The sequence below is a fragment of the Lynx canadensis genome, chromosome C1 (genome assembly GCF_007474595.2).
Source record: "Lynx canadensis isolate LIC74 chromosome C1, mLynCan4.pri.v2, whole genome shotgun sequence".
Taxonomy (NCBI): domain Eukaryota; kingdom Metazoa; phylum Chordata; class Mammalia; order Carnivora; family Felidae; genus Lynx; species Lynx canadensis.
In genome coordinates, this window is record NC_044310.1 from 117612856 (window position 1) to 117637828 (window position 24973).

Genomic DNA, 24973 nt, shown 5'->3' on the forward strand with positions numbered 1-24973 from the left:
AAAAAAATAATTAGGATAACAGAAAAAAAACATTTCAAAAGCAGGATCTCTAACAAAACTGATGGGGCACAAATATCAGACAGTAAAAATGTTACAAAAAAAAAAGAATATGAAGAAATCCATTTAATACTTTATAGGTTCCCAGCTATGGTACAAGAGATTCCCCAGGCCTAGTGTAGAGCAGCAGCATAGGAACTGGATACAGAAAGACTATAAAGGTTTTCTAAAAGGCATAAATGAAAACAAATTTTTGATTAAGACCTGCAACTTTATTTTCTGTATCAATTTGTTTGAGGAAGTACATCTTTAAAAAAAAAAAAAAGAAAAAAGGTTTTTTTTAAACATCACTTTATGGCCCCTTTTCCAACTCTATCACCCACCTGTACTGAAATCCTCAACAACCTACCACATGTGAACTTTGCCCTTCTGCAAACTGTGAATGTCAAAACAATGAAACTCTCATTCTCGCTAGTTTTTAAATATAACTTATACAAAATACAATTGTAAAACATAACTTTTTTACAAGAGTTGTACTAAAATAGTAAGTAACTAAGCACAATAGGTGGAGCAGGAGGGGAAGAACTAGCACTTAAGTGTAACAAATACTTACATAAGGCCTATCAAGTGTCAGGTAACCTTCTAGGTGTACTACACATATTAATTCAACAGATCCTCACAACAACCTTAAGAAGTGGTACAAAAGATGCTTTCTTCAACTCTCCAGCTACAGCATTCTCTGGCCATGAAGTACGTTCCATCTGCCCACAGGGCAAGCTGGAAGTGTCAGAGAATTAACACTCAAAGACTGGATAAATAAATACCCCAAAGCTCCTTCACCTATCAAGGGACAACTGTGAAGGTATTCCACTCAAGTCTCTCAGAAAGTCCCTAGCATGGATACCTGAATTCCAAAATAAATGAAATCTATCTTCAACTTTTTGAGGGAAAATAATTTTCAAACCTAAAATTCTATTCTCAGCCCAATTACCAAGAAAGCGTAAGAGAAGAATAAACCATTTTAAGGCATCCAAGGATTCAAACAATTTATCTCCTACACCCTGCTTTTCTTAGGCAGTTAGTTACCTGAGGATATAGATCAGAAAAAACAAAAGAAAGGAAAATATGGGACGAAGACACAGGATCCTAGCTGAAAAAACAGATGAAAGCTGTAGAGCAGCCTGGAGAGCAGACAATTTCAACGGGAACAGAAAAATCATTTAATGCAACCCTGAGGATCTGAAAGAACGTAAGGATAAGACAAAGGCAGGTAATTTAAAGCACTGCGTGGGGTGTAAGAAACTGAGGGGGAAGCCAAAAACTCCAGGAAAAACAAAAACCTATACAGAAAGAAAATGTAATTCCATTTGTGAGTTCAAGTATTTCCAGACTGATCAGAAAGAAAGGATCATGACCTAGCTCTATTGTACAACAAACTTTACTGACAGGTAAACACCTGTTTGGACAGGGTTGCATGAAAAGGAAGCCCTTGACAACAGGAGATCCTCCAGAGGTGACTGCACAAAGCTACCCCCAAAGCAGGGGAGACAGCAAGGGAACTTGTAGGAGAGAAGGGAATCAGAGAAGGGGCTTGGGTTTCTATGCAATGGCATTCAGCAGCAAGTGGGAAGTCTCTAGGTCAGAGAGTTCCGAAGGGCAGTAGTGGTTTGGTGTCTTTTATAGCTACAGGATTTGTCACATCTATGACCAGCTGATGGCAGATATAGTTTATAGGGGGACATGCAAAGCACGAAGGCTCTAAATGATTAAAAATAAACTTATTGGGCTATATTTAAAGTAACTGGATATATAAGAAATTGAGTTTGGTGCTGGGTGGGCTTTGAGCTAACCATCCTGGCATGCTGTGAAGAAGTAAACAACAGAGAGGCCCTTTAACTCATGTATATAACACCAGTACAGTGTGAAGTTCTCCACCATTTCAGATACAGGGATAACAATATGAACACTATTTCCTGAGTTTCCACTTTTAGAACAAACCAGGCAAGATGTGAAGAACTTTACTATGGCTACGAAATCCAAGTAAAATCTATTCCTTGATAGGAAATGCAAATACAATTTTCAACTATGAGTTAAGTTAGTACCTAAAAAGAGAAGCACAGCTTAAAAGGAGGGGTAAATATTTTCCTCTTACACACCAGGGAATATGGGGTAATATGACTGTGTAACAAGAAGTTCTAAAAGTAGTGATGTAATAACTATACGACATGAGAGTGTCCATGTGAACATTTAGTACATGTAGAAATAAAAAATATGTATCAAGAGATGTATATTGGGGCGCCTGGGTGGTGCAGTCGGTTAAGCGTCCGACTTCAGCCAGGTCACGATCTCGCGGTCCGGGAGTTCGAGCCCCGCGTCAGGCTCTGGGCTGATGGCTCAGAGCCTGGAGCCTGTTTCCGATTCTGTGTCTCCCTCTCTCTCTGCCCCTCCCCCGTTCATGCTCTGTCTCTCTCTGTCCCAAAAATAAATAAGTGTTGAAAAAAAAAATTAAAAAAAAAAAAAAAAGAGATGTATATTGACATACCTTGAAACTAATGGAAAAATGGATGGAAGAGTTTTAAAAATTACCCCTGGGGGATGGGACTAAGAATGGGTAAGGAGTATGACAGGAGACAGGTGATTTTTATTATCTTTTCAGAATTATTTGATCTCCAAACTCTATTTTATGTATTAACTTGAAAGAAATGTTTTTACTCATTAAAAAAAAAAAAAAAACAACAATAAAAACCTGTAAGTATCTGTAATATTAACTCTGCTTACCAAAAAAATAGGCCAATTTTGGTCTCTCCTTCAAAAACAAGGACTCCTGTTGGGGTCAGTCCCAAGCTATAGTCATTTCCATCTCTAGCCTAATTTAAGGAAAGCAAAACATGTTAACTTTATTTGCATAAGACAGATATCACATTTTCACACAAAAGTTTATTTTCACATCGAATTATATTAACTATATACAGGCTACTATTAATATGCAAAATGTTTTCAACAAATAGAAATATCCAAAATAACATTCTCAGGAAAATTCATGCATACATTTAGTTCACCGTTAACACCATAGTCTTTTTTTTTCTTCAATATATGAAATTTATTGTCAAATTGGTTTCCATACAACACCCAGTGCTCATCCCAAAAGGTGCCCTCCTCAATACCCATCACCCACCCTCCCCTCCCTCCCACCCCCCATCAACCCTCAGTTTGTTCTCAGTTTTTAAGAGTCTCTTATGCTTTGGCTAACACCATAGTCTTAAGGTAGGTCATCACTGAAAATACACAGGTGTACTTCCACGACAAAGAAAGCTCTTTGCAGATTCTGCCTATAGTCTATTCACCACTTAAATCACCATTTTTAAAAAGACTACCTTTCTAGGGGCGCCTGGGTGGCTCAGTGAGTTGGACGTCTGACTCTTGACTTTGGCTCAGGTCATGATCTCATGGTTTAGGAGATCAAGCCCTGTGTTCGGTTCTGTGCTGACAGCACAGAGCCTGCTTGAGATTCTCTCTCCCTCTCTTGCTGCCCCTCCCCACACACATGTGCACTCACACACACTAGCTCTCTCTCAAAATAAATAAACAAATAAACAAACTTTAAAAAAACTGTCTTTCTGGAAAATTTTAACTCTTTAAACTAGAAATAAGTTAAATCATTATACAAGCTGTATTATAGCTTATCAAAGTCTTCTCAAGCTATAAATTTTCAACTTTGCTTCCTGAATTATTTTAATTTTTAAATAGCCTACTCAGTTTATGTGATGCCAGATGACATGAATGTTACATGAATATTACACTTAATAAGAATAAAAGTGGTTTAAAATCTAAAAAACATAGTAACACCTTAAAAACAGATACAGCTTTTTGGAGATTGGTTGTTTCTCTTCTTTCTTATACTGTAACTTTATGTGAGATTTTCATATTTAATCTCAACCTTTATAACACATCCAAAGTACCCAGTGCTATACTATACCATCTCCATGCCCTCCTTCATTTTGAAAAAAGTCATAGTTACCTTCAATCTTGAAGGAATAAACTTTTTAAAAATCATCACAACACAGTTCTTACCTTGACCACATGCATATCAACCCCATACATTTCTAACCATTTGGCTTTATTCAGATAATTGGTTTCAGCTTGTGCTGGTGTCTGACCTCTGAAATTTAAAAAATAGTAATTTTTAATAATAATAAATGTAAATTCTATACCAAGGACGGCAATAGAAGAAAACATACAAAATCACTGCAGTGATGTTAAAGAAAAGTGTGGGCAAAGCCAGGTACCTGTATTCCTTCCATTTCTCAAAAATAGCCAGCTCCATCTCTTCAGTCTGAATGGGCACGAACCTGAACTCAGACACAAGTTCAGGACTATGCTCAGCAAGATCATAGTCACCAAGTTCAGCTACAAACATAAGTTGCACAAAGTTATATTTTGTTAATTAAGTTTATTTCCTGCTGAATCTTTCTTCAGAATTCATTAATAAAAACTGCTAAGATTAGAAACGTTCTTTCTTAAACTATAGTAATTCATAACACCCAGATCATTCCCCAAAATAAATCTAGCTTAGACTTACAACATGTCAACCAACATCTATATGCACAATGATATACTTGTGGTTGGTGGTATATTTTCAAATATATGTGTTTCTGTTCATTTATTTCATATGTTATAATGTTTAGCTTTTGAAAACCTCTTTGTAGACTTCCTTAGAGAAACACCTTTTGACCTTGTAATGAATAAACAAAAATATTTAGCAACCTTTAAAAAAAACATTTAGCCAGCATCTATTAAGAATCCAATATGCAGAGGGGCACCTGGATGACTCAGTCGGTTAAGCATCTGACTTCGGCTCAGGTCACGATCTCATGATTTGTGGGTTTGAGCCCCACGTGAGGCTCTATGCTGACAGCTTGGAGACCGGAGCCTGCTTCAGATTCTGTGTCTCCCTCTCTCTTTGCCCCTCCCCAGCTTGCACTCTTTCTCTCAAAAATAAATATTAGAAAAAAAAAAAAAACTAATATGCAGAGAACATGACATCATACACCACTACAAGACACAGGCTCCGTCCTCCTGGAATTGTAAATAGATAATCCTAAAGAAATAACTGAAAAAAATATTAGTAAAAAGTATCTGGGGAAGGGAAGCAGTAGGAAAACACTTGGGCGGGGCACAAATAATCATGTGCCCATCTATGGTTAGCTCTGAAATATAGGTTTGGGGAAGAAGGGAAAATGATTCTAATATTTTCTTTACTTTAGACATTTCCCTTTTAAAGAACATCTTACTCATTTAAAAATTAAAATAGTTCCATTTTTATTAAAAATATCCAGTTGTATAGAGAAAAAAATACAGAGATCTTGAGATACTAATAAAAATGGTAACAACTCATTATTTATTGAATACAGACTCTACACACTTGACATATTACAGATATATTGTCATCTATTTTCTCAACAACCTTGGAAAATATTATCATGCCCAATCTGTTGCTGAAGAAATTACTCTTCTGTCTGGATAACGGGTATTTTTTTTTCTGTTTTAGGTCACATTTTTAAGAAGCACCAAACCAAATCTTCTACCTAGTGTTGTTCAGGATATATATTAAAATGTCAAGGAAAAACTGAATTGAGAGTATGAAAAAAGCTAGTAACAAAAATTATTCTGATAAAATATAAAATCATAAACAAGAAACACAGAGCTCATTTTATGAAGATGGACTGTACTTCAGCAAATTTATTCTAAGGACCTTAAGACTTCGGATTTGGCAAAATGTTAGACAAGGGACACAGAGATGCACAACATGACAAGAAGTGTGGCGGAATCATGCAAATAATGGTGCTGTGGATGAAGGAGAAAGTAGGAAAGAACTTTTACTTAGGAAAAAAAATGTGATAAGGAGGGTTAAGAGATAACAAAATAGAGCCACAATGCATGAATCAAACAATAAACATTTAGGGGTGCCTGGGTGGCTCAGATGGTTAAGCGTCCAAGATACAGTCAGATGGTTAAGCATCTAGATACTCCAACAGAACAGATTTCTTTCCATTTTGTGAATGAGGACTGAAATTACAGTTTTCTTAAAATGTCAATTTTTCAGAAAAAAAATACCTAAACTTAACAGTATTTCGTCAGTACAATAAGGTACAAAATTATAAGTTTTTTCATTAATTTCATTTATTGGAAAATACTTTAACCATCAGGAACTTTTAAATATGCTCTAAGTATTTCTTTCATGGATTCATTTTTAAGAATAAAACTAAAGAGGAGTGCCTGGGTGGCTCAGTCGGTTAAGCATCCGACTCTTGATTTTTAGCTCATGTAATGATCTCCTACTTCTTGACATCAAGCCTGAGTTGGGCTGTGCACTGACAGTGAGGAGCCTGCTTGAGTTTCTCTTTCTCGCTCTCTTTGTCCCTCCCTCACTCACTCTCATGCTCTCTCTCCCCTTCAAAATAAACAAGACTTAAAAAAAAAAAAAAGAATCAAACTAAAGAAAGCAAAAATACAACTGCAAAAATCTCTTATATCCCTGCATTCTTTTCAAGTTAAAAAAAAAAAAAAGCTGAGAGTCCCCTTATAATATTTATTGAATTATCAAGTCAACAGCAATTTTGCTTGAAAAGAAGTTACAGATAGAAAGGGAGCAAATGAAGTGAAAGGGAAGAAAAAGAAGGCCATGTTCTTTAAACAAAGTAAAGTAATAAGGTTGGATATTGATACAAGTTAACAGTGGTGTTACTTTTCTTACCCATCATTTTGAATCTTTTGAAATTCTTAACTAAAAACACACAGAAAAGAATTATGCTTTATTCTTAACAGTCAACATAAGAATTGCTTACCTTGCAGATTATAAGCTGCCAGCTGAACTGCTATATCAAAGGGACACTCTAATCTGAGACCGAAACACAAATTTGTTAGACAAGTCAACTTCCCAAGGTTCATTTTAAGATAAATGCAAATAATACCTACTTTATGTTGACCATTCTTTTTTCATAATTATGAACTTATTTTTCAAAATCATTTTCAACTACTTAATAAAATGTGGTTTACCTTAAATAACTAATACTCACTTTCCACTGAGAATATCTTGTTTTAATTGAAGAACAAATAAATACCTAAGAAAAATAAAAGGCATAAATTTAACTAAACAGAATAATCTACTATGAAAAATAATCCTACCCTTCTAATGTGAGAAGAAACATTTTTAATTACAGAATTTTACCTGCAATAGAATCTATAAAAGAAAAAAATATGAAAAAAAATTGGGGCCAATAAGCCATCAGGAGGATGGCAGCATGTCCATAAGATAACTGAATACAGTACAACCACCTTAAGATTAAAGGTTTTAAGCAAATTATGGAGAATGAGCTCTATGATCTAAGTTTACATTACTCTCACAACACAAACCACCTGGATGTGAAAGGACACAGGCATATATGTAACTATGGAGATTAGCTATAATCTCGCTGGTAGAGGGTGCAAGAGAAGAAAACCCTTCTAAAGGGACTCAGCAATTCAATTTTTACTTAATAAATAGTATGTGTGAATGAATCATGCATTTACCATGTATAATCAATGAATAAATATGAAGGAGGCAGGACAAAATAGAAATAATTGTATATAACCTGCTTAAAGTTTGTTTAAAACTATTCAAACCAAATCAGGATTTATTATTTTTCATCAGTCAGCGAGCGGTATTTCAATAGGTAAAGAATATTAGGAGCCAACATGAATAAACTCCCAGTGGCCGAAGAGAGATCATTTTGAACACCAACAAACATAACATGAATAAATATAATATGGCAACATATTCAAACACAGCAATCTTGTTTAAAATCCATGAGTTGAGAGGCACCTGTGTGGCTCTGTCAGCCAAGCATCTGACTTCAGCTCAGGTCATGATTAGTGAATTCAAGACTCGCATCGGGCTCACTGCTGTTGGCACGGAGCCCGCTTCAAATCCTCTGTCCCTCTCTCTTTGCCCTTCCCCTGCTCACACTCACTCCCCAAACTAAACATACATACATACATAAATAAGTAAAATCCATGAGTTGATGATAATTTAAAAAAGGAACTCAGTAGTTACCTTAAAGAATGCTAGGGAAACAACTCTTTATTTTGAAAACTGATAAAGGGAAAAATTCTACACTTAAAAACACTGTCCCAAAATGAAATTCTATTGTCTGACAGGTCTTATTACCAGGGATAAGAGATCCATTTCATTAGTGGTCTATAAACTGTAAAGAATTATAAAGACAATCTTCCAACACCTTTAGCTAGCTGACCAAAACTACTTTACCCCTGTACAACTCTAGAGAGTAGTCTTACCGGGTTAGCTCTTCACGAAGATTATTTGGTTCTGAGGAATAAAACTTAACTCGAAGATGCAGACAATAGGGTGAACCAACTGTTTAAAAAAAAAAAAAAAAAAAACTTTAATTTTTTTTTTAATATAACTATTCAAACTGTAGGAATTTTCCAGTCAGTAAATTTGTCAAAAATGATCTACTTGAATTAGGGAGAAAAGGTAACAGGCTTTGTGGTAATATTTCACACATCGAAATACTGTATGGCTTCATTAAAGCCTTTAAATTAAAGGTTTTAAGTACACCTAACACAAAAAGATCAATCAATAGGTTTTTTAAAATGTACCAACCATCATATAGTACCATTACAATTAGCTGTCCTCCCAAAAATAGATAGCTCTAGATTAATTCTAACAGTTTAGGGACAAATGCATCAAATAAAAGTCTTGACTGTGCAATCTAACAGCCTTAAAAAACCTGCCACACTATATTTCTTAAAAGACTAAGGAATGCCTGGGTTATTAACCGCTCACTGCAAATTCCCCCCACACTTTCAATTCACTTCACCTATTTCACTAACTTGTAAATTCTCAGAGGTCCCATTATTTTGTAAAGACAAAAAAGTTGAGGCGCTCTGAAATCTCTACTACCACAAAGAACAAGCTGGATTACGAGTGAACACTGGTATTTTTCCCTATTACTAGGAATAAAACTGACATTTTATGTCAATTGTTTCATTTCATTATTTTTAAATTTTAAAAGGTACAGCTCTAAAGTCTCAAAACATTTTACAGAGCAGGACAGATGCCAAGCAGGAAAATTCCAACACAATTACTAAATAAAAGTTAAGCATCGCATGAGAACTCAATCTCCTTGCAAGATTCAAGCCTTTCTCCAGGAAATAAACTATAAAGCACTTGAATCTAGATTACTATTAACCCTCTAGAACTAAGGGGGTAGGTCAGTATATCAAATTGAAATTATCTTTAAAGTAGAGATGCTAAGAAATTCATCTGAAACATGATTTATTAGGAATCAGAGCTTCTAATATATAATTTACTTTTTGTTCACAATTTTTTCAACACTTACTTTTTACTTGCTTTTTGATGCTCTTTGTACCATCTAACCAGTGCTGAAAATAAAAAACAAAAATCAGATGTTATGCAGATGATAGAACTCAACATTTTCATTATTAAAAGTTAATTTTCATCATGTTTTTGTTGATAACCAGAAAGAAATATGAAAAACAAAAGTGAGGATGAAAATGGGGGGAGGATTATCTGTCCCAACATCTACAGCAAGCTTATGACACACAAGCAAAAAAAGACCTAAGACCAGATATACTACTTCTTAAAACATTTCCTCTCCTCTCTCACAGTAACAAGGATGATATTTTAAATTCTGCCCTTAGTTTTCCTGTTTCCAAAAAAAATGACTCTTTCAAAATTGTTAAAATGAGAAGAAAAGTATCCTCATACTCCAGTGTCTGGTTCATTCTTGTAATAAAAACGTAATATTTATTAACAGATCACAACCAAAAGTGAGAGGAAATAACAGTGTCATTTAAACTTTACAAAACAGATACTACTCAGAGGTAGTACTCTTTGAAAGAGCCTACAAAATAAAATTAGATCTTTCTCATAACTAACCCCACCTATTAAATGAAGTAGTCTTTTTTGTTCCTTTGCTTTATAAATAAAAAATGTTAAAACTGTGACTAGCAGACTTCTGGTTTCAAAAGTAATAGGCTTTTGATTTCTGTAACCTCCCCACTCTGAAATGCCCATAACACAAACAGACTTAAGAAGCAATTCCAGAGGCTTCCACACATAAACCAGTCCCAGCTCACTTCTCACTATTAATCCCTTTACACCACCATGTCCTAACAGTGACGGGATGCACTCATCCAACTAAGATATACAAGCCTGTGTTCTCTCCAACATGCTTACAATTCCAAGCACCCAAAAAAACGAAAGGAGTGCTCTTGTACTAACTAGTTCACAGAGCTAAGGAATCCAGTTTCAGAAACCCAGACAGGCAAAGTGGGTAAACAAGGCTGCATTGTTAACAGCCTTGTAACTGTTTGCTTTTCTTGCCAATTATTTGCCTAGCCTCTTCTCTCCATTCTCCCCCAAGATCCAAAAGTGAAATTCACAAAGCTACCAGTGGGTGAGCAAAGTACCTCTGCACATTGAAATAAGATGTTCAGTAAACAGTTCAAAAGGCAATTAAGTACTGTGCAATATTTTCTCTAGATTCCAAGTGTGTATGCTACTTAGACAGCCATCTCTCATCCTTTCTTTAAGATTTTATTTTTTAAGTACTCTCTACACCCAATGTGGTGCTCGAACTCACAACCTGGAGCCGAGATCAAGAGTTGCATGTTCTACCTATTGAGCCAGCCAAGTACCCAGCCATCTTTCATCTTTTACTGAATTCAGGTGGATATTCATTTTAAGCATATTTCAATGTAGCAACTCTTCAGTTTTATACATCCCTCCAACTGAATCCTAGGCCGGCCAGTAGACAGAACACAATTCAATCTTTTAGCAGAAAAGACTTCAACCTAGTACAGCAAAAAAGTCCATCCATCATGGCCAATATCAATATCCAATAATCTGAAACTTAATTATGCTAATACCTACTAGAGCCTGATGCCAATGACATACTGGGTAAAAGATAAAATTAGTTTTTATACCCCAGACTGTCTTCTTCCCACAACATGAATCTGGGAGTTGCCTTATCTTCAGGTTTTATCTACTCTACTGCAATGAATTAACAGGTAGTCTGGCTGGTCACCTGGGTTGTCTTATGTGCCTATGGTTAGGGAGACTCCTACACCGTGAGCGTAAATGAGCACAACTCTTCCAGGAGGCAATTTAACAATGTTTTAAAAATAATTGTCTTTGACCCAACAATTCTATACCTAGAAATAATGATGGATGTGTGCAGATTTATTTATAAGCAATTATATGAGAAAGTTAAGACAATATATATATTCAACAACAGTGAACTGGTTAAAGTATTTCAGTATGATACAACATGATGCAGCCATTAAAAACAAGGAAAGCAGGGGCGCCTGGGTGGCTTGGTCGGTTAAGCGTCTGACTTCGGCTCAGGTCATGATCTCACAGTCCATGAGTTTGAGCCCCGCGTCGGGCTCTATGCTGACGGCTCAGAGCCTGGAGCCTGTTTCAGATTCTGTGTCTCCCTCTCTCTCTGCCCCTCCCCTGTTCATGCTCTGTCTCTCTCTGTCTCAAAAATAAATAAACGTTAAAAAAAAAATTTTTTTTTAAAAAAAGGAAAGCAAGGGGCGCCTGGGTGGCGCAGTCGGTTAAGCGTCTGACTTCAGCCAGGTCACGATCTCGCGGTCCGTGAGTTCGAGCCCCGCGTCAGGCTCCGGGCTGATGGCTCGGAGCCTGGAGCCTGTTTCCGATTCTGTGTCTCCCTCTCACTCTGCCCCTCCCCCGTTCATGCTCTGTCTCTCTCTGTCCCAAAAATAAATAAACATTGAAAAAAAAAAAAAATTTAAAAAAAAGGAAAGCAAATACTTAAGGATCTGGAAAATTATTTACAATATACTGCTGAGTTTTAAAAGGTAGGTTACACCTTTTAAAGGTGTAGGATAGACACAAGTGTTTTATCAAAATGTACAAGTTTGTATATAAAAACATGCACTTTTCTTTTGGACTGAGATAATCTAAAACAAAACAGTAAAAATGTTATCTCTAAGTGACAGATACTGCTGGTGATAGTTTTTCTTTTTTATGCTTTCCTCTATTTTAAACTTATTCTACAATGAGCACATACTACTTAAAACTCTCATGGACCCCTTATTTTAATATTTTATATAAGTAATATATTTATTTATATGGCTTAATTTTGGGGTAGTATTAATAGGCATATGATCCATAGTCCCTCCACCTCCTACAATAGCCCACCAGCCCATATACCCAATTTCTATCACCACATGCACCGCCCCTGCCCACAACAAGATGTTATTGGTTTCTGACCCCATCCAGAGTTTCTTCAAAGAGTTCCCTCTTTGGGAGGGGGAAAAGGGGGAAAAAACAAACAAAAAAAAAAACTGTTTATGTGTGTTGGTTAAAAAAAAAAAAAAGACAGAACATTAACAATGGACTGAAAACCAACAGACTATCAATTTTGACAGGATGAACTTTGAAGAGTAAAAGAAAGAAACACTAATGTAAGATAGACCATGTGATATTTCAAGATCTAGTCTTTCTTTCTTAGATCATTATAACTTAAATTTCTTCCTGTTTAAGAACATCTAGGGCTAGTCTCAAAAATTCACCTTTAATCTTTAATTTGTACCCTACTATTCTAAGAAGCACGTTAAATATAAAATCATCCCAGTGAGATTAAGGATCAGAGTTTTCTTCCAAGCAGATATTTTAGTCCCTTCTTTACCTACATATGTCTGCTCTCCCTTAGGATGACCCAGACTCAGATAATGCATCAAGCACATTTTAAAGTGAAATTTAGGAGCTGGGGAGTTCTGGGTGACGTTATTCGGGGGAAGGTCTGAGTTCATGCTTGCATATTCTCAAGTCTGTTTTCTTTCATCTCCTCCACATTCCAAGCCCAGGGACTGGAAAATTCAGAGCTCAGAGATAGGCACTGAAAGGATTTTCCTTCAATCAGGGTCTTTAGGAGCTGAGTTTAAATTACATTAGATGATAAAGGTGAGAGCATGCAGATATAGATTCTTGGATGCTTAGTGTGAAACTAATAGAGTTCTCTTTCCCCATCATACCTTACAAAGCAAACAAACTCCCTCCTAATTTCCTAATTTTAAAGTTTGGTTGATAAATGTAGACATCAAAGGATATGAGAAGCCACATTTCTTTCCGTCCTATTGAACTGGGCATGAAAGAAAAATTATCTACTTATGTATATCTTAAAACATAAATAATATTTAATCACAAACACAAAAGACATAACCAAATCAAACGAAGAATCACCTAGGGAGCTTCCAAAACACTAACATGTACACACCCTCATCCCAGCCCTTCAGCCAAACAGTCTGTAAAAAGCTTTTCAAATAAGTGATTCCTGACTTCTAACCACCTACACAGCTCTATTAAAGAAACGCCCTACTACTGTTGCTCAAAGAGCAAAGAGTTGAAAACAGAGATGTGTTAACCATCTTTCAAAACAACTACATCTGCAGAAAATATTTCTCCTCTCAGGAGTAGAGGCCTATGCTCTGAATTAAAGGGTTGTTTTAAAGGAAATTTTAACATTTTTGGGTAGTATTGACATTTTAACAATATTTGTTCTTCCAATCCATGAGCATGCAATGTTTTTCCATTTCTTTGTGTCTTCTTCAATTTCCTTCATAAGTTTTCTATAGTTTTCAGCATACAGATCTTTTACATCTTTGAAAATTTTAACATTGTAAACAACAAAAAGTTTAAAAACTATGCTATAAAAATGGAGAACCAATACACTGCACTGCTGTAATCTAACTGAAAACACTTCAATTTAATCTATATTCATTGTAACACATTTCAAATGAAGACTTAGATGAGGCATTAAAATAGACTTCCCACTGTGTCTGTGTATTATTAGTATGCTCTTTTAAAATTCTTAAAAGTAAACTCATAGTGGGAATATAAGTTGAGTGAGGCAGGTTTTATATTTATTCTCCAGGGACAGAGTACATAATCTATTTTGGAAACACACTTTTTACTGTTCCTCCTTATTTAACAAATACAAGGGTATCTATGTGCATGTTACAATATACATATATTTAACATATATGCTACTTATTTCTATATATTTTTCACTCCCCACTACTTTATTGAATCCTATTGTTTGTGTTAAGTTCTCAGTTGATATCCAACCCAATCATCTGCCAACAGTGTTAGTTTTACCTCCTCCTTTCCAGCCTTTACAACGTCTGTAACTATAATTGCTGGCACTTCTATTATGAAATTAAATAGCACTGGCAATAATATGCAAATTAACATCATGTGTTTAAAAGAAATGTTTCTATCATTCCTCTACTAATCTAGAGTTGTTGTTGTTATTGTTGCCAATGTAAATAATCAAATATCTGCAAAGAAAGAGAGCAGAACTGGAGCCCCTAGATGGCTCAGTTAAGCATCTGACTCTCAGTTTCAGGTCAGGCCATGATCTCACAGTTTTGTGAATTCGAGCCCCGCGTCAGGCTCTGTGCTGACAATGCAGAGCCTGCTTGGGATTCTCTCTCTCCCTCTCTCTGTCCCTCCCCTGCTCAAGCTGTCTCTATCTCTCTCGAAATAAACAAACTTTAAAAAATTTAAAAAAAAAAAAAAAAAAAAGCAGAGCCACTGAGTAATCACCAGGTCTGTTTTCTATAGATGCTGCCTATACAGGTTGTAACACACATCCACTAAACACCTAGAAATGGAAAAATGTACACCTTCTAGAGCTTGGATGGAGCTACACAGATAGACAGAAGGTCAATTCTATACAGGCCAAAGTCCATTGGGTTTATTCAAGGTATTATGGGGCTACAAAGAAGGGGCTTAACAGGCCACCAAAAAAACCACTTGATAAGAATTCTAGACCTATTATCTGCACAACCTCAGATAAGTGAGGGTCAGCAAGACAAACAAATCTCACACACTGTGCCCACAGTACCTGAAAGCTGAATTCTAAAACTAGAATAAGAATTGCCTCTTCCCTTAACTCAGTGATCTTGGATTTGCTATCAAGGTAATTGACTGTTGCAGCCTCCAGGTGTGCACTTGTAAAACATTTACTCTATGTTCCACTAGACAATTATGCATTTTCTAGCCTTCAGCTTTGGATCTAACATCTCCATTTCCATTCAGTGTTGTCTTTAAATGCCATACACTTCAACTAATCAAGTTACTTTATTTTCTTTGTGGTAAAGATTTCAGTTTCAATCTTTTTTTGAATGTATATTTAAGTATACATTTAAGTGTATGATGAAGCAATAACAGCATAAATGGTTAGTGAAACTGTTCAGAATTGGCAAACATCACATCAACTCAGACTCCACTGCCAAAGGCAAATCACATAGCCAAGCCTGATATCAAGTGAGCAAGAAAGGATAATCCTGTGAAAACAAAGGCAGGAGACAATGCATAAAAAAACACATATGACAAATTGTATCAACTGATAATGAATCGTCCTTGCATTTCTGAAAATTAAACTCCACCTGATCATAATGTATTAATTATACTTTTACTAGACTGCTGAATACTGTGTGCTGATAATTAAAGAGTTTTACACAGAGAATAAGGGAAGTTTAAACAATATACATAGAACCAATACAAGCTATCAAATCAGTATTTTTAAAAAGCAAAAAAATAATTACTACTGACTGTTAAAGTTCTTTTTCCTTCTTTTCCAAGTAAAGGAGAAATGCTACCTTTGTTTCTCTTTTCTGAAACATGACAGAGTTGTCTACAATCTAGGTAACTAGTTCTTCTTTAAAAACTTGATGGACCAATAAAAATTCTAAGCTCTAAATATGAAGCTTGAAGGGTGCCTGGGTGGTTCAGTCAGTTAAGCATCTGACTTCAGCTCAGGTCATGATCTCACAGTTTGGTTCTTGAGCTTGAGCCCGGCATCGGGTCCGGGCTGACAGCTCAGAGCCTGGAGACTGCTTCAGATTGAGAGAGTGAGAGAGAGAATGAGAGACAGAGAGAGACAGAGAGAGAGAGAGAGAGAGAGAGAGAGTGTGTGTGTGTGTGTGTGTGTGTGTGTCTGCCCCTATCCTGCTCACATTCTCTCTCTCTCTCAAGAATGGATAAATTCACATTCTCTCTCAAGAATGGATAAATATCAAAAAAACAAATAAAACAAACCCAAAAACCTTAAATAAAATTTTTTAATGGGAAATGAAAATATATCAAGCATGCAGCATGATTCAGGGAAAAAAAAAATGAGAAAAAACATAGTTCTTAAAAGTACATAACACTCCTGTGTCTTTTAAGATATACTCCAACTTGCTTCCCTTCTTTTGTTCTCCTGTTTGATCTCAGTAGACATTTGATTTTAAGACTGAAAACTGTTCCTTCAAAATAAATCATACATGCTCTCTGGCAAATTGGTACAGTTAATTCCTCAACTATTTTGCCAAGTCTTACTGCACCAACCTAAAACCACTTAATATCAGAAGAATTCCTTCTTACCTGGTTTAAGATATATTATTTCCACACTGGAATATTCTATTGTACAAGAAAACTACCCCATAACATCATTTATTTAAACCATAACATTGGGAGTTCTGCTGTCATTCGGCAACTTTTCACACATCCTGTTATTTTTATGACCCTGATCCTTTATCAATAAATAGTACCACAAAAATCTGTGGAGTCATCGATAATATAGAAGAGATTATAGATTTTCAAAAACACTAATGATTATCATAAAGACTTTAAGAAAACACATGCAAATTAATACCATTATCAGATTTCCTTTAAACTACAGATTATTTGTGAAAGAAAACGTTACTAAATAAAAGTCCATAGATGGGGTTCAGGAATACCTTAATTACCTTTATATGTACACAAAATATAATATATATACATGCACATTTTTCTATGTAAAACAGCTAGAGATTTCATCATTATACTTCAAGGCTTCAGATCATCTCTGGACTATGTAAAAGGACACTAAATTAAGTTTAGATGTGAAAATAGAGGATGGGCGATATTCTACTGTCAACAAAAACAAGAGGAACTCTAAATCCTAGGATGCCAGAATAAAACTGGTTTACACATACTATCCCAACCCCTCATCCAGTAAGTCCCCCAAAGCTCTCCACAATGGTTTGGTTTATGGGTGCATGGGTGGCTCAGTCGGTTAAGCATCCAACTCTTGGTTTCAGCTCAGGTCATGATCTCATGGTTTGTGGGTTCAAGGCCATGTGCATCAGGCTCCAGAATGACAGTGTGGAGCCTGCTTGGGATTCTCTCTTTCCACCCCTTCCTCTGCCTCTCCCTGGCTCACGTGTGCCCGTGCGTTCTCTCTCTCAAAATAAATAAATAAGCTTTAAAAAAATAAAGTGGCTTGATTTAAAAACTGCCTCAAGAAACAAATAGCAAATCTGAATACACCTATAACAAAGAGATTAGTCAATAATCAAAAAACTTCCCACAAAGAAAAGCCCAGGACCAAGACAGCTTTGCTGGTGAATTCTACCAAATGCTAAAAGAAGAATTAACACCAACCCTTCATAAGACCTTCCCAGAAAGAGGAGGGAAGACTTTCCAACTCATTCTCTGAGGCTAGTACTGTTCCCACCAAACAAGACAAAGATATCAAAGGGAAAAAAACCCACAAAACTATAGACCAATATTCCTTACAAATATACGCACCAAAATATTCAACAAAATACTAACAAATCAAATCAAGCAACATATAAAAGGCTATACATTATGACCAAGTGGGATTTGTCCCAGAAAAGCAAGACTGGTCCAACACACCACCCATAAACAAAAAAACTATCAACATAATACAACATATAAACAGAATACAAGAGAGAAACCATATGACTCTCTCAATAGATGCAGAAAAAGCATTTGAAAGAACCCAACACCATTTTTGATAAAAACAATGAACAAAATAGAAATAGAAGACACCTTCCTTAACGTGATAAAGGGCATCTATAGAAATCTCACAAGTAGCATACTTGATGGTGAGAGACTGATCACTCTCCCCCTAAGATCAGGGACAAGACAATAATGTCTGCTGTCACCACTTCTATTCAACATATTACTAACGGTTCTAACCAGGGCACTTAAGCAAGAAAGAGAAAATAAATAAATAAAAGGCATTCAGATTAGAGGATGCCCGGCTGGCTCAGTTGGTGGAGAATGTGATTCTTGATCTTGGAGTCTTGAGTTCAAGCTCCATACTAGATGTAGAGCTTACTGTAAAAAGTAAAAAGATAATGAAAATACAAGAGCACTGAGTAATATATAGAATTGCTGAATCACTATATTGTACACCTGAAACTAATATAACACTGTATGTTAACTATACTGGAATCTAAATAAAATTTTTTTAAAAAAGGCATTCAGATCAGAAAGGAAGTCACACTATCTCTTTTTGCAGATGACATGTTCTTTTTCATAAAACACGTTAAAACTAATAAAGAAGTTTACCAAGGATGCAGGATACAGGATAAGTATACAAAACCCAACTATATTCCTATATACTAGCAATAAACAATCAGAAGATGATATTAAGAAAACAACTATGTAGGGGAACCTGGCTGGCCTAGTCAGTTAAGCGTCCCAACTCTTGGTTTCAGCTCAGGTCATGATCTCACAGTCTGTGGGATCGGGCCCTGTGTCAGGCTCTATACTGCCAGTGCAGAGCCTGCTTGGGATTCTCTGTCTCCCTCTCTCTCAGCCCCTCCCCAGCTCACACTGTCTCTGTCTCTCTCAAAATAAACTTAAAAATTTTTTTAAAAAGGAAAAAAAAAAAGAAAACAACTATGTATACAATAGCATTAAAGGAATAAAATGCTAAAGAACAAAACCAAGGAAGTAAAAGACCTGTAAAGTGAAACTATAAAACACTGTTTTAAGAGATGTAAAGATCCAGTACATGGAAAGACAATCCATATTCATGGATAAGATTTAACATTATAATGATAGCAAAAGGATAGACTCAGTGCAATCCGGATCAAACTTCCAATTGCCTTTTTTTCCCCCAGAAATGAACAAGCTAATCCTAAAATGTATATGGAAATACAGGTGACCCCAAACAGCCAAAACAATCTTGAAACAGAAGAACAAAATTGAAGGATTCACACTTAAATTCCAATTTCAAACTTAGCAAAAAATTACAGTAATCAAGACAATGTAATGCTGGCATAAGGATCAACATATGGACAGATGAATGGAACAGAAGACAGAAGCCAGAAGCCAGAAATAAACTCATATAACTGGCTAACTGATTTTCAATAAGCCAAGATCATTCAATGGAGAAAAGAATAACCTTTTCAATAAACAGTGCTAGGACTACTGGATATCCACATGCAAAAGAATGAAGTTAGCCCCCTACCTTACAACACATACAAAAATTAACTCCAAAAGATAAAGAAAAAAACAAAATAGGCAGCAGTTTTGCAGATATGACCAAAAGCATTAAAAAAAAGCAGATAAATTAGACTTCATCAAAATTAAAAAATTATGTGCAAAGGACACTATCAAGAAAGTAAAAAGAAAATCTACAAAATGGGGAAAAATATTTGCAAATCACAGATCTGAAAAATGTCTACTACTGAAAAAAATATATGAACTCTTACAACTCAACAAAGAAACAAATAACCCAATTTTAAAATGTGCAAAGGATCTGAATAGACATTTTTCCAAAGAAGATACAGAAACAGCCAAAAAAGCACATGAAAAGATACTTAATATCACTAGGCTTTAGGGAAGTTCAAGTCAAAAACCACATAGGACCACTTCATATCAACTAGGATAGCTAGAATCAAAAAAGAAATACTGTGGGGGTGCCTGAGTAGCTCAGTTAAGCATCCAAGTCTTGATTTCGGCTCATCGTGATCGCACGGTCTGCAGGATCGAGCCCCGTGTTGGACTGTGCGCTGACAGCATGGAGCCTGCGTGGTATTCTCTCTCTCCCTCTTCCCCACTGGTACTGGCACTCTCTCTCAAAATAAACAAACATTAAAAAGGAAAGAAATAATGTGTTTGTGAGGACACAGAGAAATCAGAACCCCCCACACATTACTGGAAAGAATGTGGAATACTACAGTCATTATGGAAAAGTTTGGCAGTTCCTCAAAAAGTTAAACAGTTACCTTATGCCCCAGCAAATTCACTCCTAGATACATACCCAAGAAACTGAAAATTATACTCATGCAAAAATTCGTACACAATGTTAATAGCAGCACTATTCCTAAGAGCCAAAAATGAATGAACTCAAATGTCCATCAATGAATTGAGTAAACAAAATGTAGCATATCCATACAACAGAATATTACTCAACCATAAGGATCAAGTATAGGGAGATGCCACAATACAAACCTTGAAAATATTATGCTTAAGCACATTCCCAGACTCAAAAGGCTATATATTATGTAATTCTATTTACATGAAATTTTCAAAATAGGTACATCCATACAAACAGAAAGATTAGTGTTTGCCAGAGGCTGTGGGAGAGGGGAAATGGGAAGAGACCATTAATGTAAGTAGGGTTTCTTTTGCAATGAAAATATTCTGGAATTAGATAGTGATGTGATGGCTGCACAACCCTGTGAATACACTAAAAACCGCAAGTGAGTTTTATGATGTGTAAATTACATCTCAATGTTTTAAATGTGGCCTACTTTAGGCAAAAGTTATGTGGCCACCTCAAGTAAAACCTACTATATTTTACTCAAGCATGCTTTCTTTCTTCCCTCTAATCCTCCTACTCTAAACCATACCTCTAGGAAAATCATTCTTCAACACTATTTCCAAAGAAGTGCTTCATATACTACTCTGTATTTATAAGGTAACTGGAACATAAAAAGCTTCCTCTTCCCAAATAATTCAGTCCAGAAGTAATTAGGTGGTCAGGGTAATGCCAGAATCTGTACAGGGAGAGGTTAGAGATTGATTCCATCCAGAGTGAGTTATCACTCAAGTAAACATCCTGATGACAATCAAACCCTGGTTTCTGTAGAAGAAAACTGCAAATATGGGAAAGGAAAAAAACTACAATCAGCCTTGTGGCACCAAATGTGTCAATTTATATATAAGATTACAGAAATAAACGTAAACATACATTCCCTAAGTCTGACCACAAAGCCAACTGGAGAACTAGCAAATTCCAGGGCTAGAGCAGGGAAATACAGTATGAACATGGAACGTATTCTTGGGCCAGAAAGTAAGGTAATACCCAAAGAATGATGGTGCGTGTTAAAAGAACACAGAAACCATCTTGAAGCAGTTCCCACCACCCAAACTTGGGAAACTTTGAGCATCAAAAGAAATAGTAGTTACAAATGATAACACACCGGTTAAGACAAGAATCCATTAGTTCATAAATAAACAGAAAGTTTGATGAGAAAGTGGTCTTTTTCGGCACTAAATAAATAAACAAATAAATAAGCAAGCGAGCAAGCAAGCAACCTTATTAATTACAAAGAGAAAAAGAATATAATGGAGACACCTGGCAGACACCACCTTAATCAAGGGATCAAAGTGAATATCACCTGTAATGAGACAAAATGAAATTAAATGTTACTTGATAGAATAAGAAGAACACAGCATCACTTCATTTATTTTTCTGTCAAAGTGTCTATGATTAATCTAGTTCATGAGGAAACTTCAGACAAACCCAAACTGAGAGCTTATAAGACAACTGGCCTGTATCTTCAAAAGTATAGAAGTTAAGGAAAGAATGAAGAACCACAGCATTCCAAGATGAAGGCAACTAAAGAAATTTGACAACTGAATGTAAAACATGAATCCCACCGAACTAGACCCTTTGGCTATAAAGGACACTGTAGAGACAAGTGGCAAAATTTGAATGGAGTCTGTGGATTAGATGGTGGTAATGTCACAATGTCAACTTCCTAGTTTTGATGGTTGTACTGAGTTATGCATAATATACTTGTTTGTAGGAAACATACACTAAAGAATTCAGGGGTGATGAGACATCTACAGCTCTTTCTCAAATGGTTCCACAGAAATAGTTATTTACACTGTTCTTGCAACTTTTATATAAGTATGCCATTATTTCAGCTACAAATCAAATATTTATATATGAACATAAAATGAGCTGGTATAAGCAAAAGTTAACAACAGCAAATTCATATGTGTACATAGGAAAAAAAAGTAAACTACGGTTTCATCATATAACTTTGGTTATCTCCATGATGGATGAATAATTCCAGTCATACATATTTTAGACTGATGTGAAATGACGAATAAACTAAACTTTAACACACTAACTTTACATATATAAGCATACAATATATTCAAGATTAAAATGTAACATGTAATTCCTTGATCATTTTTTCAAGGTTTTTAATTTAATTCCAGGAGTGTTAACATACGGTGTTAAGTTTCAGGTGTACAATACAGTGATTCAAAAATTCTATACATTACTTAGTGCTCATTGTGGTAAGTGCTCTCATTAATCCCTATCACCTACTTCACCCACCCACCTCTCCTCTGGTAACTATCAGTTTGTTCTCTATAATTAAGAGTCTGTTTCTTGGTTTGTCTTTTTTTTTTCTTTGCTCATTTGTTCCACATTTGAATGAAATCATATGGTATTTGTCATTCTCTGACTTATTTAGCTTAGCATTATATTTTCTAGTTCATCTAAGTTGTTGTAAATGGCAGAATAATATTCCATTTATATTATTAAGTCTATTGATGGACACTTGGGCTACTTGCATAATTTGAATATTGTAAATAATGTTGCAATAAACACAGAGGTGTATGTATCCTTTTGAATTAGTGTTTTTGTATTCTGTGGGTAAATAACCAAAAGTGTAATTACTGGATCATATGGTAGTTCTATTTTCACTCTTTTGAGGAACCTCTTTACCGTTTTCCACGATGGCTGCACCAGTTTGCAATGCCACCAGCAGTGCACAAGTGTTTCTTTTTCTCAACATCTTCACCAACACTTCTTGTTCCTTGTGTTTTTGATTTTAGCCATTCTGACAGATGTGAGGTGATATCTCATTGCAGTCTTGATTTGCATTTCCCTGATGAGTGATGTTGAGCATCTTTTCATGTGTCTGTGGGCTATCTGAATGTCTTCTTTACAGAAATGTCTGTTCATGTTTTCTATTTTTTTAAATTGGATAATTTGTTTTTTTAAGTTTTGAGGTGTGTAAGTTCTTTATATATTTTGGATATTAAGCCTTTATCAGATATGTCACTTGCAAATATATTCTCCCATTCATAGGCTGTGTTTCGTTTTGTTGATTATTTCCTTTGCTATGCAGAAGCTTTATATTCTGATGTAGTCCCAATAGTTTATTTTTATTTCCCCTGTTTATGGAAACATATCTAAAAAAGTGCTGCTATAGCTGATGTCGGAAAAATTACTGCCTGTGCTCTTTTCCAGGATTTTTATGGTTTCAGGTCTCACATTAGGTCTTTAATCCATTTTGAGTTCATTTTTGTGTATGGTAGAAGAAAGTGGACCAGCTTCATTCTTTTGCATGTAGCTGTCCAGTTTTCCCAACACCATTTGTCAAAGAGACTGTCTTTTTCCCAATGCATATTCTTGACTCTTCTGTGAAAGACTAATTGACCATATTTGTGGGCTTGTTTCTGGGCTTTCTATCCCGTTCCATTGATCTATGTGTCTACTTTTGTGCCGATATCATACTGTTATGATTACTACAACTTTGTAATGTACTTGAAATCTAGAAGCGTGGTACTTCCAATTTAGTTTTTCCTTTTTAAGACTGTTTTAGCCATTTGGGGTTTTTTGTGGTTCCAAACAAATTTTAGGATTATTTGTTCTGTTTCTGTAAAAATGTTATTGATATATATTTTTTTAAATGTTTAAAATTTTAAAAAAACTTTCTTAATTAAAAGAAACAGGGGCACCTGGGTAGCTCAGTTAAGTGTTCAACTCTTGATTCAGTTCAGTATGTATATATGTATTATATATATATTATATACATACATATGTTTACATATTAATACATATTAATATGCTAATATTTGTTGAGGATTTTTGTATCTTTGTTCACCAGAGCTATTGCCCTGTAGTCCTTTTTTTCGTAGTGTCTGGATCTGGTTTTGGTATTAGGGCCCTCAGTCATTTTATTTTTTTTACCCTGCCTCAACCTTCTTTGGATTCTACATTTAGGTCTACACACTAAATTTGACAAACAGATGTGAAAATCATAGGACTAACTTAATTTACACAGATGATCCTGGCCAAAAAGTCCACTTGATCTATCAAGTTCACTATCTTCACCAACAAACTGAACTGTTTGCAAGGTATCAATTTTGTTTCATTCTGGGGTTAAATCTGGTCATGTGACAAATACCGGAAAGTCTTCTCTATTTACTGATGTCATAAAATTGGAGAATCATGAGTTAGCAGTTTAAGAATAATTAAAGGTTTATCTAGAGCTCATTTTGAATAGCTTTCATCTACCAGCTACTGTCCTTCTAGTTCAACTCCAGAGTATTCTAGTGACAGCAAAAACCTTAACTAAAAATAACTCTTACTTAACTTTAATTTTAATGCCTAGATTTCTGGGCATTGGGAAGGATAAACTAGAACTAAAAAGAGCACAGGTTAAAAGTTCTGGGGCACCTGCTTGGCTCAGTTAGGGGTGCATGCGATTCTTGATCATAAGGTCACGAGTTCAAGCCCCATGTGGGGTGTACAGATGATTTAAATAAAACTTCATTTTTTTTTTAAAGTCTATTTTGAGAGAAAGAGAGCGCATGTGCGCATGTGCAACGGGGGAGGGGCAAAGAAAGGAAGAGAGAGAATCAGCAGCAGGATACACGTCATCACTGTAGAGCCCAATACAGGCCTCAATCTCACAAACCACAGGATCATGACCTGAGCCAAAATCAAGAGTCAAACGCTTTACCAACTAAGCCACCCAGGCGCCCCTTAAATAAATAAAACTTTAAAAACTGGGGGGGGGGGGGGGAGTTCTAATGCTG

The 24973-nt window shown here is 35.6% G+C and overlaps 1 protein-coding gene across 1 annotated transcript in view; it reads right to left on the minus strand.

The window, feature by feature from the left end:
- EPB41L5 (erythrocyte membrane protein band 4.1 like 5) overlaps positions 1 to 24973 on the minus strand; it is a 142109-nt gene that overhangs the window by 88620 nt on the left and 28516 nt on the right. The window contains 7 exon segments of the mRNA XM_030325470.1: positions 2776 to 2864; positions 4069 to 4156; positions 4284 to 4404; positions 6843 to 6895; positions 7074 to 7118; positions 8332 to 8410; positions 9399 to 9441. Of these exon segments, the coding sequence (XP_030181330.1) occupies positions 2776 to 2864; positions 4069 to 4156; positions 4284 to 4404; positions 6843 to 6895; positions 7074 to 7118; positions 8332 to 8410; positions 9399 to 9441 (518 nt within the window).